The 17761-nt window shown below is 55.4% G+C and overlaps 8 protein-coding genes across 8 annotated transcripts; 5 read left to right on the top strand and 3 right to left on the bottom strand.

The window, feature by feature from the left end:
* The first annotated feature begins 34 nt into the window (after window positions 1-34).
* BU26DRAFT_453167 (N-terminal nucleophile aminohydrolase) lies at window positions 35-1270 on the top strand. The gene is made up of 2 exons (XM_033824822.1): window positions 35-301; window positions 369-1270. Exons 1-2 carry the CDS (start codon window positions 128-130, stop codon window positions 1023-1025), a joined length of 831 nt encoding a protein of 276 aa, XP_033687707.1. The 5' UTR covers window positions 35-127; the 3' UTR covers window positions 1026-1270.
* BU26DRAFT_262607 (Actin/actin-like protein) lies at window positions 1062-2936 on the bottom strand. Its single transcript, XM_033821272.1, has 2 exons — window positions 2735-2936; window positions 1062-2684 (listed from the first exon to the last, which is right to left on the bottom strand). The coding sequence occupies exons 1-2, from the start codon at window positions 2784-2786 to the stop codon at window positions 1330-1332; spliced, it is 1407 nt and encodes a 468-aa protein (XP_033687706.1). The 5' UTR covers window positions 2787-2936; the 3' UTR covers window positions 1062-1329.
* A 29-nt stretch (window positions 2937-2965) lies between these two features.
* On the top strand, window positions 2966-5347 carry BU26DRAFT_517277 (MBOAT-domain-containing protein). The gene is made up of 4 exons (XM_033828536.1): window positions 2966-3349; window positions 3403-3470; window positions 3523-4122; window positions 4171-5347. The coding sequence occupies exons 1-4, from the start codon at window positions 3076-3078 to the stop codon at window positions 5137-5139; spliced, it is 1911 nt and encodes a 636-aa protein (XP_033687705.1). The 5' UTR covers window positions 2966-3075; the 3' UTR covers window positions 5140-5347.
* A 2011-nt stretch (window positions 5348-7358) lies between these two features.
* On the top strand, window positions 7359-8953 carry BU26DRAFT_562420 (glycoside hydrolase family 17 protein; the record flags this gene model as incomplete). The annotated part of the gene is made up of 3 exons (XM_033833030.1): window positions 7359-7434; window positions 7487-8175; window positions 8330-8953. The coding sequence occupies 3 exons, from the start codon at window positions 7359-7361 to the stop codon at window positions 8951-8953; spliced, it is 1389 nt and encodes a 462-aa protein (XP_033687704.1).
* A 360-nt stretch (window positions 8954-9313) lies between these two features.
* BU26DRAFT_529695 (putative NAD dependent epimerase/dehydratase) lies at window positions 9314-10451 on the bottom strand (the record flags this gene model as incomplete). Its single annotated transcript, XM_033830916.1, has 2 exons — window positions 9314-10131; window positions 10223-10451. The coding sequence occupies 2 exons, from the start codon at window positions 10449-10451 to the stop codon at window positions 9314-9316; spliced, it is 1047 nt and encodes a 348-aa protein (XP_033687703.1).
* A 306-nt stretch (window positions 10452-10757) lies between these two features.
* On the bottom strand, window positions 10758-11771 carry BU26DRAFT_262245 (RmlC-like cupin). Its single transcript, XM_033821269.1, has one exon. The coding sequence runs from the start codon at window positions 11503-11505 to the stop codon at window positions 11065-11067; it is 441 nt and encodes a 146-aa protein (XP_033687702.1). The 5' UTR covers window positions 11506-11771; the 3' UTR covers window positions 10758-11064.
* A 505-nt stretch (window positions 11772-12276) lies between these two features.
* BU26DRAFT_517273 (uncharacterized protein) lies at window positions 12277-13751 on the top strand. The gene is made up of 2 exons (XM_033828535.1): window positions 12277-12582; window positions 12661-13751. Exons 1-2 carry the CDS (start codon window positions 12386-12388, stop codon window positions 13736-13738), a joined length of 1275 nt encoding a protein of 424 aa, XP_033687701.1. The 5' UTR covers window positions 12277-12385; the 3' UTR covers window positions 13739-13751.
* A 1274-nt stretch (window positions 13752-15025) lies between these two features.
* Window positions 15026-16476, top strand: BU26DRAFT_562416 (uncharacterized protein; the record flags this gene model as incomplete). The annotated part of the gene is made up of 2 exons (XM_033833029.1): window positions 15026-15037; window positions 15178-16476. 2 exons carry the CDS (start codon window positions 15026-15028, stop codon window positions 16474-16476), a joined length of 1311 nt encoding a protein of 436 aa, XP_033687700.1.
* Window positions 16477-17761: the final 1285 nt, after the last annotated feature.

Genomic DNA, 17761 nt, shown 5'->3' with positions numbered 1-17761 from the left:
TCGACGCTGCGTCAACAACCAACTACCCAGGTAGCAACGCCCTACCTACCTCTCCGCGTTCCGCTGCGAAGCTTGCAAGCTATACAACAGAACTCCCCGCCTCGCCGCACATCTGCCTCTGCACACCATGGCCGGCTTCGACTTCTCCAACCACAACCGCAATGCCGCCCTCCACGCCCAGGGCGTGCCGCTACCCAAGGCCACGAGCACCGGAACGACCATTGTGGGATGTCTCTTCGACGGCGGCGTCGTCATCGCAGCAGACACACGAGCAACCAGCGGGCCCATAGTAGCAGACAAGGTAAGAAGGCTTAAGTTAACATCGAAGCTTCCACATCCCGAACAGAACATGTCTGACGAGATTGCAGAACTGCGAGAAGCTGCACTACATCGCGCCCCAGATCTGGTGTGCCGGAGCCGGTACCGCCGCCGACACCGAATTCACCACCGCCATCATCTCCTCCAATCTCGAGCTGCACGCCCTGTCCACCGGCCGCAAGCCGCGCGTGGTGACCTGCATGACGATGCTGAAGCAGCACCTCTTCCGCTACCAAGGCCACATCGGCGCGTACCTCGTCGTTGCCGGCGTCGACCCCACTGGCGCCCACCTCTTCACCGTGCACGCCCACGGCTCGACCGACAAGCTACCCTACGTGACCATGGGCTCCGGCTCGCTGGCAGCCATGTCCGTCTTCGAGACGCAGTGGCAGCGGAATTTGACCAAGGCCCAGGCGGTGAAGTTGTGCGCGGACGCCATCCAGGCCGGTATCTGGAACGACTTGGGCTCTGGTAGCAATGTGGATGTGGCCGTCATCACAGGGGACAAGACGACCCTGATGCGGAACTACATCACTCCCAATGTGCGGCAGCCCAAGCAGCGGAACTACAGGTTCCAACCCGGCACGACCGCGGTGCTTAACGAAAAGGTCATCACAAGGGAGGAGATCAGCAAGTATGTTACCGTGCATGAGCTGGAGGATGACAACGTCACCGCTACGGCAGAGACGATGGATGTAGATTCATAGGGTCGGGGAGCCCGAGGAGAGCGGTGAGAGTGAGATGAACTCCAGATGAACTCCAGATCAACGCCTTGCACGCCGGCATTTGGGCAAAGGACATGTATTATAGTCCGGATTTAGACATCTATGGCAGCCGGATAGGGGCAAACACGGTCATCAAGACAGAAGTTTTCGATCTACATACAAGGCGTAGTCGATCGTGATATTGCTCCGCCCTAATCAGACAAGGTGATAGAAATCTTGGAAGTTTTTGACCATTAGCGCCTCCTGGTATTGCCCAAATGCCCAGACAGAATCCCAGCAGTTGCTTCTATCTGCACCTCTTCTCCACAATGTTCGCTCCATGCTCCTCGTACTCCTTCCTCGATATCCAGAGCTGATGGAAACTGCCCAAGCTCGCCAGGATGCTGCCTCCAATCCATGCAGCATACTTCCTCTCCACAACCTGGCCGGGAGCGATGAGTTTGTTCCGCGTTGATGGATAGATAGAATTGATCTCGTAGTTCAACCTATCGTTGAATTTGTACAGAAGCGTTGAGCCACCCGTGACCACGATGTTCTGGAGTAGCAGTGGCCGCTGGTCTGCGTCGACGTGCTGCACCGCTGCCTGCACGAGTCGCGGGATTGTCTGCTCATCTTTTGGTCGTGGGTTCTCCGAGTCTTGAATCGCGGCGTTGGCGTCGAATAGACTTTCTGCGGGCCTGAAGCGCTCAGCGCCGAAGACCTGGTTCCATCCATCGGGCATTTCAAACGGGCGGCCGGGCATCGATTTCGCAATATCCTCATTGCCAGTGTTAGAGAGGCGTCCGGGCCCCGGCCAGATTTCCACCACAGACTCTTTGAACTCAGTCAAGACGCGCTCTTCCTCGTAGCGACGGAACGAATCCGTAGGTGGGACGTCGAAGTTCCTATATATGGCTTGGGCGGGCGCTCCGGCGTCGACTTGCGTTTTCGACTTCACCATGTAGTGGGGCGTTAGCGGGACCTCGGGCTGCGACTGCTTGAAGATGAGTCGGATTTGGTTGGATACGAAGTTGCCTGCGAGGGGGGATTTCTGCACGCCTTTTCGTAGGACCATGCCGTCGAGCACAGGTGTGACTGAGGTGTGCGATGCGCCGACGTCGATTATGATACCAGAGGCTTTTCCTGAGGCGAAAGCGGCGAGCACACCGGTTTTCTGGAGGTAGAAGGCGGGTGTTCCCCATTCTTCCATTGCAATCTCGATGTACTTTTCCCGTGCTTTTGCGCTGTTCCAGCCTGGCTCTGTCACAAGCAGCGGGCTGTCTTCGAGCGGCTTCTCCTGGTTCTCCACAGCATCCATATCCACGTCCATGGCGTCGCCATTCGCATTTGTGCCATCGTTCAACCCGTTCTTGGTAGGATCGCTAGGTTTTGTGCCCGTCAGCCGTGATGTTATCGCGTATTCCCATATCTTCGTCGCGGTTTCCCAATCCTCGACAATGCCATCTGCGCCCCATGGGTTCTTGATCTGAAGGTTCGCGCGCGGTGTGTGTATCGCGTTCTCGCCGAATAGGTATTGGGAGCTTGAATCTGCGTCTATTTGGCCATAGAACGAGGGACAGACGGATTTGGGGACATCTTCGCCCGCGAAGCCGGCCCGGGTGGTTGAGTAGCCAGGGTCGAGGACAATTGCTGAGACCTCATCTAAGCGCTATGTCAGTTCATGCGTCGAGGAGTTCGGGAGAGGGTTGTACCTCCAGCGTACTCGCCTGGCGCAGGCGCCGTTGAGGAATTGGGAATGTTCATGAGGCAAGGCTATCACAGCTCGCAAAGCTTTGTGAAGCTCGAATTCGAGGTCGGCCAGGCGGTTAACGCGTGCTGCTTCGGTGCTTATGCGCGGTTTCGGGGCACAGACGGTGGGGCCGGAGTTGGTGTTAGAGAGAAACTGTCGCATCGCGATCCTCGAACTTTCGAGGTTGGCGAGCTTCCGTCTTCCAGCCGCCCTCACCGCACCCCTTTCCTTCCCAGAGCACGGGAACGCTCCAAGACAGTCATTATATGCCCCGAACATGAGAGGCTGAATATAGAAAGCAATATGATGCTCCAATACCTCCGCCAGCTCTACTCCCTGGACACGCTCGATACTCGCTTCGTCGTCCCCGCCACCATACCCCCCAAGGAAGCTCTCGAGCTTGCAGAACTCGACCCAGCACAGCCTTTGCCGGTTAGGAATGGACAGGTCAAGGGCAGAGACTCAGCGGAGGCGGTCCAGCCTTCGCGCTGGGATACGCCGGAGTTCTACTTCTATTATCTGGTCATCCTCATTTGTGTCCCCCTTATGTGCAAAGCCGTAGTCGATGTCTCGAATGGTTAGCCAGTGAGAAAGGGATCGCATAGGGCATTCATGTTAACGTATACGCAGAATCCCATCCCAACTACTCTAAATTCGCTCGTCTGCTCTCGGATGGCTGGATACCTGGTCGCAAAGTTGTACGATTCCCCTTAATGTCGCCATGTCATGCACCCGCTGAACTTCTCGCAGGACAACTCCGATTTGCAGTATTCCGGCTTCCGGCAGAACATCCCATATCTGGTCATTGTTGTACTACTCCACCCTCTATTACGGAAAGCATACGACACATTCTGGAGAGCCGACACCTACACCCAGGTACGATCATCTCCAGTTGGCCTCACCATGGGCCTGACTGCTTCCGCTGCTGCGGATGCTCGTCTGAATCAGCGAGTCTCTTTCGACATTCCCTTCTCTGTTGCGTTCCTGGCGGCTCTGCATGGCTTCTCGGCCTTGAAGATCGTTACCATCTTGTACATCAACTATTGCATTGCGAAGAAGCTACCTAGGCCGTACGTGCCTGCGGCGACCTGGATCTTCAACATCGGCATACTGTTCGCCAATGAGCTGGCTCGGGGTTACTCATATGCCTCCATTCTTGGCGCATTTCTTTCTCCAACGCCAGCTTCTGAGAAGGAACCACCAACAACGAATTTCGGACACACGCTTGACAGCTATGGTGGCCTCATTCCGAGGTGGGAGGTCTTGTTCAACTTTACCGTTCTGCGCCTAATCAGCTTCAATTTGGACTACTACTGGAGCCTGAACTCAAGGACTGGCAGCCCTTTGGAGGTACGCTGACTTTCCGCTCTATTATTGGTTTACGCTAATGACATCAAGAAGAAACAGCTCGATCCCTCCAACCTCTCTGAGCGGGATCGAGTCTCCATTCCCGCGAAAGCCAGTGACTTTAGCTTCCGCAACTACTTCGCCTACACCATGTACTCGCCGCTGTACCTCGCTGGTCCGATCGTGACATTCAACGACTACATGTCACAACTACGATACCGACCGCACAGCATCACCACGAAACGGACTCTGCTCTATGCAGTGCGCTTCATCATCGTCCTTCTGACCATGGAGATCATGATCCACTACATGTACATGGTGGCCATCTTCAAAGCCAGGCCAGATTGGTCCCAGTACACACCCGCTCAACTCAGCATGCTCGGCTTCTTCAACCTCAAACACATCTGGCTCAAGCTGCTCATACCATGGCGCTTTTTCCGCCTATGGGCGCTGCTCGATGGCATCGACCCTCCCGAGAACATGGTCCGCTGCATGAGCGACAACTACTCCGTCACACAGTTCTGGCGAGGTTGGCATCGAAGCTTCAACAAATGGAGCATCCGATACTTATTCATACCGTTGGGTGGCAGCGCGCTACCAGGCTTCTGGGGAAGGGTCAGATTGGTCGTGAACTTTCTGACAGTTTTCTCGTTCATCGCCATATGGCACGACATACAGCTTCGGCTTCTCTTGTGGGGCTGGCTGGTTACGCTGTTTGTACTTCCAGAGGTTATCGCGTCCATGGTTTTCCCGGCCCGCAAGTGGAAAGACCGACCAAATGCGTATCGTTTCATTTGCGGTGTTGGCGCGGTGGGCGAGATACTGCTGCTCATGGTGGCGAACCTGGTCGGCTTCGCACTGGGGATGGATGGCCTTGAAGGTCTGGTCAAGGGCATTATGGGAAGCTACTCTGGACTGGCGTTCTTCTGGGGTGCATGTGGTGCGCTTTTTGTAGGCGTGCAGGTTATGTTTGAGATACGGGAGTCAGAGAAGCGGAGAGGGATCAAGATGAAGTGCTAGCGTGCTACTTAGATCCGGTCAAAGAGTACTATTATCGCTGTCTTGCTCTTCTCAATGCTTCTTTCCGCGTTGGCCGTTCAAAAGATGAGCAAGAGCGCCACCAGCGCTTTTCCAAAAGCCACAAAAAAGCTACCATACCCTATAAAAAGGTTCTACTTCTTCCATGTTATTCTACCAGCTGTGCAGAATCCAGCAAAAATTAAATCAAAATAGCAAAATAGAAGAGTCGAACCAAGGACTGGTTGGGTTTTCCAAAGATTTGTTAAGTGCAGTGTTGTGCGGGACTCGCGGCCACTTCTGGTAAAAGGCAAGAAATGGGTTCGGACAAATCCTCGCACTGCACAAATAGTAATCGTGGAATAAGAAATATATAACGGTACTTTGATCGGAGGCAGGTGCTCGGCGCGGAGCTTCGAGAATTTGCGGTGGGCGCTGGCGCTAAGCGAGCTGGTGGCCACGGTATGGACTGTGCCCACCGTGCCGGCTTTACCACCCGCAGTGTGCCATCCATGATTACTACATACCACAGTACCTCCGGAGGTGCACCTTTGTAGAACATTTCGCTATCGGGAATTTACAGCTCCTTTTGTGGCGCGCGTCTGATGAGAGGCGAAAGTATGAGTTGGCTAAAGAAGAATGCAGTCGACCCGCGGTCTTTGAAAGGTCTTGTGTGTTTGAACACGTGCCGCGATAAACCCCTGCCCCCACCCTCGCGCCGTTCGTCCTCGCGCTTCGTCACCATCACCATCACCATCACCATCACCCACCAAATGGCAACTCATCTCATCTCGGCTCGGCCGCCCATGGTGATTCCGCCGTTTTGCCATGAGCACGTAGCTTCGCAACACACATTTCGAGACCCCAATAGATGCTTTCAAGCCCATCAGTCGCCAGACTTCAAAGGGGATAGAAGTGGAGACTCCACCGTGCAGAAGGACATGCGGGCGACCACGCACGAAGCACGTTTGGCCTTTTCCATAACCCCCATTTCACATATGCCGGTCTCTTCTGCTCATTCACCCTTTCGTTGCTCGGGTCCCCATGTCCTATCCTTTTCCAACTACTCACTTCCTTCATCATCTCTATAGAAGATCAACTTAACCGGGGGTGATCTCCTCGCTACGTTCCTTTGATACATCGGAACCTCTGCACCGGGCTACTTCACTTTCGGGTCGTTCGAGCTGAACTAGACGCTCCCCACTCCTGGGAGGCAACCCACTGACTCCGTGCCTTACCCGGAGCAGTGCACGGTTGCTAACTGGCAAAGGCAACACCGGCCGGGGCTCGCCCGTATCTTTCCAAACATCACGCGTTGTGGGCGCAGCTAAAAACATCTTAGGAGACAGTCTCGGTCTACGGTTGTCCTCTGGGCGCACATGAAAAGGATGTGGGAGATGCTCCTTTGACTCATTATGTTCGCTAGATCGTTCTTTCAACCATTTAAGACTACTCTTTCAGTGATCCATTTCTTTGTGCGCCTGTAATTTCCCCCTATTTTCGCAATGCGCCTAGGCTATTTTGCGTCTCACTGTCATCCTGGTCGTTCTCACATAAACCGCAGCGCGCAGCTTTTGATGTTTGCATCTTGTTCTTGGAGTCACATTCACCTCGGCGAACGGACCCGTCTCTATAGCGACCTTCTCACTGACTATGCGGTTGCCCTGTTGGCGTCACTAGCGCCAACAGCGGGTCTTGGCGGTAGCTACGTGCCACAACACAGGCGCATAAAACAACTTCCAATCCCTTGCTCCTCCTCTCCACCACACTCCCTTCCCCAGACAGTCCTTCTCGAGTCGGCTGAGTCCACTCTCCATTCATTTCTTTAGCTACGACAATCGGCAAAGCCAAAGGTACTTCCTCCCTTCGACGGACAGTCATTCATTCCTTCTGCCTGCCCTGCTCTTTCGCCCGCCGTACTACATCCGTTTTAACTTCCCGAACCCTACAAACTGCATACATTTGCCTGCATATACTTCACTGCATACCATAACAATCGTTCAACCGCAGTCACGTTGAACGTGCAGTAAAGCGACCACTTGAGAGCCAGGTTTCGTAAGACGACCCTTAGCCCGCCTTTCTCGCATCTGCTGGCATCCAAGCCGCTCCATCTTTCGCTCTTCTGCGAGTGTTTAGCTGACGCTGCTGGCCGGCACCTCTAGTCTTTCATCCATCCGTACATACTTACGCATTTCTCCAAAACGCCGAACACGTCTTCCGTCATGAAGTCTGTTGCCTTGACTAGCGCTCTCGTTATGGGCGGCTTCCTCGCGGGCAGCGTTATTGGAAGGCCACTGGGTAGGTCCCCCGAAGTGTCAGAGGTAGGTTATCTCCCAGCTGACGGATACAGCCGTAAAGCGAGATATGGTCACCGAGGTCGTATACGTCACAACGGCCATAGCCGACGCCATTGTCTATGTCGATCAGGACGGCGTACCCTACCTTACCATGACCGTAAACCGGGTCGAGAGCCTCACCACCGCAGCGATCGAGCGTACTACGAGCTCATCCTTCGTCGCAGGCCCTACTTCAACATCCGTCGAGCCTGCCCCGACGCCGTCGGCTGCTGTCGTTCCGCCCGCTAGTTTGGTTTCATCAGATCCGCACTCGCTGGTTGTCGCCCCACAGGAGTCAACCCCTACGTCTGCAGCAGCGCAATGGTACACATCGATTCCCGCCGCTTCGTCTACTCCAGTGGAGGAACCATCGTCTTCTGCCGTACCTCTCCCGCCGGCGTCTTCCGTACCGTCGCATACCTCTTTTTCTGCTCCGGCGCCCGAGCCCGTCGCTTCTTCGGCAGCGCCAGCTCCTGCAGCGAGCGCAAAGGCACCTGAACCCTCCGCTCCCGCTCCCGCTCCAAAAGTAAGCACACAGTCTGACGGTCTCGGCGTCACATATGATCCCTACAAAGGTACACCCAGGCAGTGCCAATGCAAAACTTCCGACGAAATTGCCGCCCAATTCGAGCAATTGAAGAGCTATAAAATAGTGCGCATCTATGGTAATGATTGTGGCATCATCCCGGTCGCCGTCCAGCAGGTACGTGGGTCGCAACACACGCTAGCATGTCTCGGTTTGGACCTACAAAAAGGGCTTCCTAAAGGCCTTCAGCGGGTAAAGGCCTAAGACATATCAGAGAGCCAAAGTTGCCCCTTATTGGAGACAATTGCTAACTGTACCGCTACCTTGGCAGGCCAAGAAGAACGGTCAGAACCTCATGGCCGGAATCTACAGTCCCAATCAAGCTATCGACGACGTAGTCAACGACCTGTCCGATGCTATCAATCAATACAACGGCGGCAGCTGGGATATCATTAGCCTAGTCTCTGTTGAGAATGAGCGAGTCAACGCCCACGTCCTTACCGCCTCTGACGCCATGGACACGGTTGCGCAGGCGCGCGTAGCCCTGAAGAAGGTTGGCTACACGGGACTGGTTGGTGCCGTCGAGACTGCCCCTGCTATTGTCGGTAATCCGGCCATTTGCGCCAAATCTGATGTGGCGCTCGTTAACATCCACGCATTCTTCGACCAGCATACGAAAGCCGAAGATGCTGGCAAGTTTGTTAAAAGCGAGGTCGAACGCGTCAGGCAAGCTTGCCCTGACAAGCGAGTCATCGTCACTGAATCTGGATGGCCTCACAAAGGTGACAACCACGATGATGCCGTGGCATCCCCCGAGGCACAGCAGGCTGCGCTGGCATCTATCCGGAACGAATTCCAGCAGGATCTGTTTCTCTTTAATGCTTTCGATTCCCTCTGGAAAACCGACGACGACTCCACGTTCAACGCAGAGAAGTACTGGGGGTTCATGTCATAGGGTGCTACTTGCGCACATCTTGTGGTATTCTCTCACGAATGGCACCGGCGGCATAGGTCTGCGTGGGAGAGCGAATGGCATTTTTGCATCATGAATCACGAGAAACATGAGTCATGTAACATAGATATCAGGCTCAAATGACGAAAACATTTTCTCCAAGGGCTCCTATCTATCCCAATAACCGTGAATGTAAACGGTATTATAACGATGAAGAAAAGGACATTCTCATAGTTATTGACTTCCGTCCTCGTCCACTCCCAGCTCGAGTATGCTCTCGTTCGGCTGTTATACCTCGATAGCACCGTTAAAATCCCATAATCTCTCTTCCCACCCACGTCACAGTTTCGGACTAGCGGCGAGTCATACCAAACCCGCAAATGCCTTCGCAGTATCGGCAACGCTTTTCTCATACGTAATCCACAGCCCACCCCTCAGCAACTTCTTGGCCTTACTACTATCCACGGTAAGGTCTTTCTCTGAGTCTACCGTATAATCCTTCCTGTATCCCTCCCCTGGCGTGCCTTCCACAATCCTGTTTTTCGCCTCTGGGAACTCGTTTCGTAGAATATCGGCAATGGCCTGCGGATGCCCAACCGCGCTGCTTGCAATATACCGCTCGCCGTTCGTCTCCCCAGCATGCTCGATTGAATACGAAACAAGATCTGCCACATCCCTCACATCCACCACCTGCGGGAGCCCTGCCATCGGTGCCGGAATCGACTTCCCAGAGAACACATCGTATATTCCATGGATAGTCTCACCGATTGCCTCCTCACTCTTTGGCGCCACTAACGGTGGCCCAATAACGAGCACCGGGTTGATCGCCGTCATGGCGAAAGCGGGCTTCTTCTCATCTCTAAACTGCCAAAACGCTTTCTCGGCAGCTACTTTGCTAGCGCTGTAGATGAAAGGTCCGGGCGTGGCTTTCCCGAGCTCGGCTACTTTTGCTTCAGCGATGTCATTCCAGTCTGCTTCGGTGAACGCGTATGGCGGGAGGTGCACGTTTTTAACGGCCGCAATGCTAGAGAGGAGAGTGATGGATTGGAGCCCAGAGCCGGCGTGAGCCAGGGCGGAGGTCAGGATGGTTTTGGTGCCGTTGATGGCGGCATAGAGGATCGGTTCGGGGTCGTTGAAATGAAAGGATACGGGTGATGCGAGATGAGCTATGGCCGTTGCTCCTAGGAGAAGTGTTAACATCAGATATTTGGTCTGGACCGAATAGAGGCGGTGGAGGCCTTCAGGGTTCCTGTTGGCATGTCGGAAACTAACCTTTGACTGCGTCATCGAACGCGCCGTCCACTGTCATATCCGGCACTTCAATGACAGAGAACGTCCCAGCTTCGGCATAGTCTTTGAGTGCATTCTTGAGAAGCGGCTCCGCTGAAACAAGCTTACGAACTGTGCCTCGGACAGAGTATCCTTGGTCGAGGAGGTGCTTTGCAGTGACGGCGGCTATGTAGCCGTTCACTCCCGAGATGAGGACGAGGCCTTTGGACATTGTGTGATAATATAACCGAACGGCAAGATTCGACAGCTTTATGATCGGCAGGATTTATTCAGAGTAGCGTTATGTGACTGAGGGTATGCTTGGGTTGGAATGAGGTGTTGAAGGTAGCCTACTTGTATCAAGTCGTTAGCGACAGCTGTGTATATCCACCTTCGTTTACTAAACCATATCGTCCCTCCAGCCATGATCTTGCTTTCCAATATCGAGAGGTTGTTACTGGATCCTTCGCTCTTACAAAGAATACTTCTACGGATGGAAACCAACGGCCAAACCGAGGGATTACTACCTAGGTACTACAAAGTGAACAGGCTAACCAAAACGGGACACATGGAGCCTTCCAAGGTTGTGTTGAGTAAACAGCCACATGACTAAACATGAGCAAGGAGCGCCATCTCCACGACAAACATAGTGCCTAGAGATCAAATCTTTACTCCATGCGTAATCGGAGTTCGTGCAGAGGTTTGCATGCTTGGAAATATATGGCGCGTTTACCCGGCGCTCGGCGTGGGAAGGGACGAAGACGCGAGATATGGCCACAAGTCCAAGGCAAGGTCCAATTCTCGCATGAACACGGCCGAGGCATGCTGCGTGCAGCCCTGAGATGCTACAGCCTGGCCTTTGGTTTGTTGTCGCTGAACCGATAAACTACGTCTTCGAACTTGTCGGTAGCGAAAACGTACAACCACACCAAATCCTTCTCTTCATCCATGTTTCTTATTCCGTGCTCTGCATCCCGGGGGATGAAAACCACAGCCCCTCTCTGGACTTCATATTCCGCATCATCAATTGATACGATCCCTCGTCCTCGGATGATGTAGTACATCTCAGGCTGGGTGTGTCGATGGGCCTTCAAGTGGCCGCCTTTCGGTGCGCATGTCGCAATGCCCGACGTAAATGTATCGCTCGGCGTTCTTCCAGAGGAAATGAGCGTTTTCCATTCGACTTTCCCACCGTCAACATCGGCTGAGAAGGCTTCGGTGGGTGTTGCGGCGATGGCGTCGGAGGTGAAGACGATGGGCCTGATGCTCCGCGGGGATGCGCTCATGTTGTGCAGCTGTAATTGCGGTGTGGTGCAGATTGTCGCGAAATTGCACGTTGACGGGGAAGCGGCAAGGTATATGCTGTGATACGTCTTTCTGGTATCATAGCGCGTGGAGGTGGAGACCAAATGAGGGGCAGTAGGTAGTGGAACGGATTGCCGCAGAGAGACTAGATTCCCAGGCGAGCACAGGCGGCGCCTCTTCCAGTAGTGTTGACGACCTTCGCGACCTTGGATGCATACCTAGATAGGAGTTCGGCGTTGTCATACTGTGGTGTGAGAGTGGTACATGTTCAAGAAGACCGGCTCGCAATGGAAACAATGACCAGGTGGAAAGACAGGAAGGCGGAAAAGGCGTTCGGAAACGGCAAAGTTCACCTACTCTCGCTTTGCCTTGCCTCCTGGTGTCAGGGTCAGAGTCGAAGTCGAGTATCCAAAAGATGGCGGCGCTCGGACCGGTGAGACGCCCCGGTCGTCAATGCAAGCAGCAACATGGCCGACAGTAAAGCCATTAAAGCCATCCGTTCCAAGCTGGCGAAATGGGAGGGAGCATACGCAGTCTCCCTCGGATGCCAGCGTGTCACACAGCGCCATGGCATTGCGCCGAGCGAAAACAGAAGGTGGAGCGTATTTTTAGCGCAGCAGCGTTTCAGATTGCCCTCGTGGCACTGCGGGCGACGATTCCCGCAGATCCAGATGACGAGCCTGTTTGCCGGCCACGAGGGGCCCCACGCCAGCCTAGACTTTGCCGCTGCAGCTGTCGTTCGACCCCCCCGTTCTTCATCTTGCGCCGTGCGACACCGCCTGCGCTGGCGCCATTACCATGACTTTGACGCTGCGCAACGAGGAGCTGCGCAGCTTCTTCTTCGTCGCTTGATCGGTGGCCATGGAGAGGTTCCGCCGGACTAGCTCTCCGCCTGAGCGCGCGCGGTTGGCATTGGTGGGCAGCGGCGATGCGGCCCAGGCGAGGAAGAGACCGAGTATTGGGCGGGCGGCTGAGACCTTTCAAAGCAAGTTAATTGCCTCGTTCAGGGGCGTGAGGAGGAGGCCATCGGGAGAGGCATTGTCGCAAGCCGGCTCAAGGTACGGCCTTCTTTCGGCTTGATGCCCAACGGCCCGCGCAAGGCAAGAGCACGGGAGCTGACCAACCCTACGCTACAGTCCGTTCTTCAACGCCTTCTTCCGTCTGCCGAATGAGCTTCACATCCATATCCTGAGCGAGCTGTCCATTGCCGATCTGCTCGCGCTGCGCAGGACTTCGCGCGCCCTGAACGATCTGATCACAGCATGCGGCCCGGCCTTGGTCCGCTTCTGGGTGAAGCACAAAATGGGCACTCTTCACACCAGACTCTATCCACCTCCGGCACCTAATGAAGCCGACCTCCACTATCTCCTCGCCATGAGGCGTCGTCACATAGCCTCGGTTAGGCTGACCCGGGAACTGGCGAAATTCGTCCTCAAAGACACCCTCAGGCACACCAACGAGCGCCAGCGGCAGATGTGGACCTCGGTGTACGAGAAGATGATCCCCCTGGTTTTTGGCGTCGGCTACTTTCTCGAGGAGCACCGCCGCGCAATCTTGATACGGGATCTTGGACGCATCCGTCCCCGGTCTCACATTGGATATGATATTTGCACGACGCCGGCGATCACGAACGTAGAGCGGAAGATATTGAGGAAACTGGACGCGCCGTTGCGCCTGCAATTCTTCTATATGTACTGCTTCATCGTCCAGGTATTGGCGCGCAAGCTGCGGCCTCCCACGTATGCTGGGTCGGTTGAAAAGGTGCTACGGGGTTGGTCTCGCAAGCCTGCTTGTGCCGAAGATATTGCCTTCGTTCTTGTCCTTGGCGGCGTCGGGCAGGTGGCCAAACTGCTCGCTTGCCAGAACTACAGCGAGCGTCAGAGGCTGCTGCATGCCTTCATAACCCGCATGTCGCCCCACGAGAGTGTGCACTGGAGGAAGCACTGGAGGGATGCTGGTGTCACCTCGCCAGCACTGTTAGATGATATCCCGTGCAGCAGTATTGGTATCACGCAACTCGACCAGATCTGGGAACCTTTGGTAGCAGAGATGATGGGCGTGGAAAGCAGGACGTATACAGAGCAAGAGAAGGAAAGGTACGAGCAAGTGCGGGCCTCGAGGAACTATCTTAACGAGTTAATGGGCTACGATATATTGAGAGGGCGTCCTGCGGATGCTGACGACTCTGGCGACGAAGGGCACGACGATATGTAACGTTAGATGGGTGTATAGTACGAATACCAAGGATGAAGTTGATTCTCGCAGAGTAGGATTAGGAACTACTGCCCCTTGATAATGCAGCTATGTAGTCATCAAGGCAAGCTATTACCTTGCCCAGAAGCTAAAGCGGCAGTATATTGCAGCCCCTGGCCTTAACTAGCCGGGGCTAATGGTACGTACGCACTTTAGTCTGGGACTGAAGCCGCAGGCCTCACGCCGTACACGCCGGCTATGCTTGTCCTCCCGCAATTATCCAATATTCTGGAGGAGAGCGGCAACCCAATCACGGCCGTGCTGGCGCTCGTCTTCCCCAGATTCCCCGTCTTTTTCCGCAATTCAGGCCAAGACAAGAGCTTCTGGAAAAGCCGTCCCATGCGGAGGCGGCGGGCGCCAGCCAACGGAGCCAACGGGTTACTCATCGAACCACGCTCCATTGGGACAAGGCGGCTCTGGTGTTTCGACAGAATGACGTTGGCGGTTGGGCTTCCGAGGGCGCGCAGTGGCAATGGCCGCAGAGACGACGTGCGGCAGATGGCATTTCCGGATAGAGCCATGGCACGCAACGTCGCAATCTACATCGGGAAGCGCACCGCGTTGCGCAAGCTCCATCGAGGCTGCGCTGCGTCATTGGCCGCCGGGCTGCGTTTCCACATGCGAAGGGCCGAGTGGCATGTCGCACGGCTGGCGCGCGCGGCCAATGGGCGACGCCGCGATTGCGCTTGAGATTGGCGGTGACGGCCCCCTGCAAGCGTCCTCGGCTCTGCCCTCAACTCTCCGCCGCCGCTGCTATTGCTGCGAGGTGCCGTGCCAGACCAGACCCCATATCCGCACCGCTCTAAATCCCTCGCTGCCCCTTCGTCGCTCCTCTCTTCACCTCTGCTCCCGTCTCTGCGCCGCGGTCCTTGTGCCCTGTCCCAGAGCGCGGCAACGACGCCCGCCCACGCTCTTTGAGCCCGCCGTTTGCGACAGCACCCAGACAACCCAGACAACCCCGACAAGTGCGACACCCTCCCCTCCACGCCTGCGCACGCGACGTCGCCACCCTTCCCACGCCTGAGACCGGTGCACCTGTTCCTGGCGGCCATATCTGCGCATTCACCACTCACAGCCGCCACCGTAGCCCACCACTACAGTCCCGGCGCGAACAGGTCGCGCGACTACACCCCTCTGAGCGCGCGCACAGGGGGTAAGCATCGTCAGCTGAGCCACCGACATCGACCCACCGCCTCGCGAACCCGAGCATCATGACGCCGTAGAGGTACATTGGACAAGGAAAGCAAAATGGACTTCACGGTAAGTCTCCGCGCGCTTAACCCACCCCCCTCATGCCGCCAGATAAGCTTCGCGGCGCCATCGGGACACCGTTGTCCCTTGCCCGTGGCCCCGTGGCCGCCAGACCTCCCGAATATCATGGCTAATCTGGGCATGCACAGATCTCGCTCGCCCACTTTTGCGAGGTCCACGGTCCTACGTCGATTATCTGCACCCAAGCCTCGACCACACCCTGTGGCTCTTGCAACCCGTGCGTGACGCCGCCGTCCGAAGAGCCGCCCCCTACCTTCTCCTATAACGGCCTGTATGACCAGCCTTCGGCGTTGAAGCTGAGCAGCCGACTGCCACAGCTCACGTCGCCCTTCGAAACTCCACCCACAAGCCCGCGCTCGCCCACCCATAATCCCTATTTCCCCAGCTTCCCCTCCTCCGACAGCAGCTTCGGCAGCCGGAGACCCAGCAGCACCTTCGACGCTGAACCCGATGTCTGCGAGAACTGCCATTTTGTCGTACCCAAGAGATACAGCGATAGACTCCCTAATGGTGCTCCCGGAAGCCCCTCCAAAGACGGCCGAAGAAGGAACGGCAGTCCGGTTCTGCGCACTTCCTACAACTTCCCAGTCCGCGGACCCCTCGTCAGCGATGACCTGAGCAGCACAGACTCGTCCGATATGTCTGACACGGAGCAGTCCAAGTCGTTCGACAGCAGTGCATCCCAGTCCTATTCAGACTCTGTTCCCACTTCCCCCCTCTTCAGCTCCAGGAGCATGCATACGCACACGCTCAGCTACGTCTCGACTAGTCAGCCCCAGTCCCCCGCAACCTACTCTTTGTTACGGCGCACCTGCATTCGTACCTTGTCAACAGAGACGCTGCCGATGGGGAAGGCGTCTGGGCCCATGTTCTTCGGTGATTCGCACGCCGGGTACACGATTGCCTACGTCTTCCGCTTGCAGGATCCTCGATCCCGCGGGGCGAAGCGCACCTATGCGCTTATTGCTATGGCCGGTCGAGACAGTTTGCGGGCCTCCAGAGCCTTGGTTAAAGTGACCGAAGTTTTCGAATCCGTCGCCAATCGTATCGTTGCTCTTGCTGAACAAGTCCTCGAAAGGGAAAGCGCGGCCTCGCAGAACCTCTCACGTCCGGCCACCGCCATCCCTCCCAGCACACCCCCTCTTGGATCCTCCGTATCCTCGATGCCCGCCTTCACGTCACCCCAGAAGGACCGGCAGTTCTCCTCAGTGGCTAGCTCCCCGACCACCCGTAACATCACTCCGGTGTCATCGTTCCTCTCCGCGAAGAAGGTTGACCCAGACGGCTTTCCGCGGGTATCTCGTGACGTGATGAAGGCCAAGAGTCTCGTCGAGATCGTTGGGATGGAGAACTTCTTCGTGGAGCTCCACAAGATTTTTTGCGGTCTTCTCCACTCCCTAATCAAGCAGTTCGGGCAATACGGATGAGTGGCCCTCCATCGTGCGTTATCCCGTCAACCGACATACGTTACCACCAAGCCTTTAGACTTCGGTTCTTCCTCTTGTATTTTATATCTCTCATTATTGTCGTTTGTTTTGTCGTGCGTTCCAGCGGTATCATTTCCTTCCAGCCTTGGCGTCTTGGTGTTGGTCCCCAAACATCTTGTAGCCATTACGGGGTCTCATTGGTACATTTTCCTTAGCAACGGTCGAACTGTCTACTTCTTCTCGCTCGTTCTGCTACACTGTTGTGGCAGGCCTGCTTTATACCCATTGAGATACCCTCCATATGTTTCCTTCGGTTCATGGTTCGGGATTGGGAAGAATAAGGATCTCTGAACTGTCGAATACATCTAGATGGGAGGAGCGGAGGCGACCGTCGGGACTTGTAGCTCGTCGGACTCGGAAGCGGGAGGTTACGATGTGACGGCCTGCATGAATGAGTACGGCCGAATGAGTGAGGAGAGCCCAGGCGAGCGCGCTGGGCTTTTGAGGGGGCAATAGAAATATGTACGAATTCCTGCAGCGTTTGCGTCTTTCTACCCGCCTGTGAAGGTGTGCGGCTCAGTTAGGTGCTCATACGAAGGGCGCCGGTTTGGGTAAGCTGCTGCGACTGTACATGAGTCTGTCGCTGTGATTGTGAGTGCGTTCCATCAAGGTGCTCGAGTGGATGAAGAGCGGAGGAAAGAATCTGCGGGGACGCTGCCAAGTTACCCGCTGAGGGTACTTGAGAGGCATAGCCTAGGGCCTTTGGCGAGGCTGAGACATTGATCGGAAAATTTTTCTGTGTTCAAGGCAGCCATATCGATAATGTCTGTAAGGGGAAGGAAGTGTGGACATGTGCAGGGCTGCATGGAGTTTAGCGCGGGGGATGGCGATGGCCTGGGGGCGAACACGCGGCGGTGGAAACAACGTGGGTGCGTGAACGGTTGACATTGCTTTTCCTGTCACGCTACATATTTAAAACATCAACCGCGAGCAGAGGTTGTTATGTTTCCTGCTTGACTTCAGTTCATTAAGAACGTTGGATGCAGACGTTGTTAACATCAAGCCTGGCAACACTTCATGTGAACCTGGAAATCACCCGCAGTCCAAACTTCACACCGAACCACAGCGCAGCAGCCGCCAAACCAGACCCTTCAGCCGTCCGATGCTCGATCCCGCCATGCAAGCTTCAATCTTCGCGAAACGCACACCCCACATTTCCGCCGTCATCCCACATCCCTCCGTTCATGCGCTTGGCATCACCCCTGACGTCATTCGTCTCCGATCC

This window comes from Trematosphaeria pertusa (assembly GCF_010094035.1).
Source record: "Trematosphaeria pertusa strain CBS 122368 unplaced genomic scaffold BU26scaffold_4, whole genome shotgun sequence".
Lineage (NCBI taxonomy): Eukaryota > Fungi > Ascomycota > Dothideomycetes > Pleosporales > Trematosphaeriaceae > Trematosphaeria > Trematosphaeria pertusa.
Note: the sequence above shows the minus strand (reverse complement) of the source record. Positions and strands in the feature narration are given on the sequence as shown.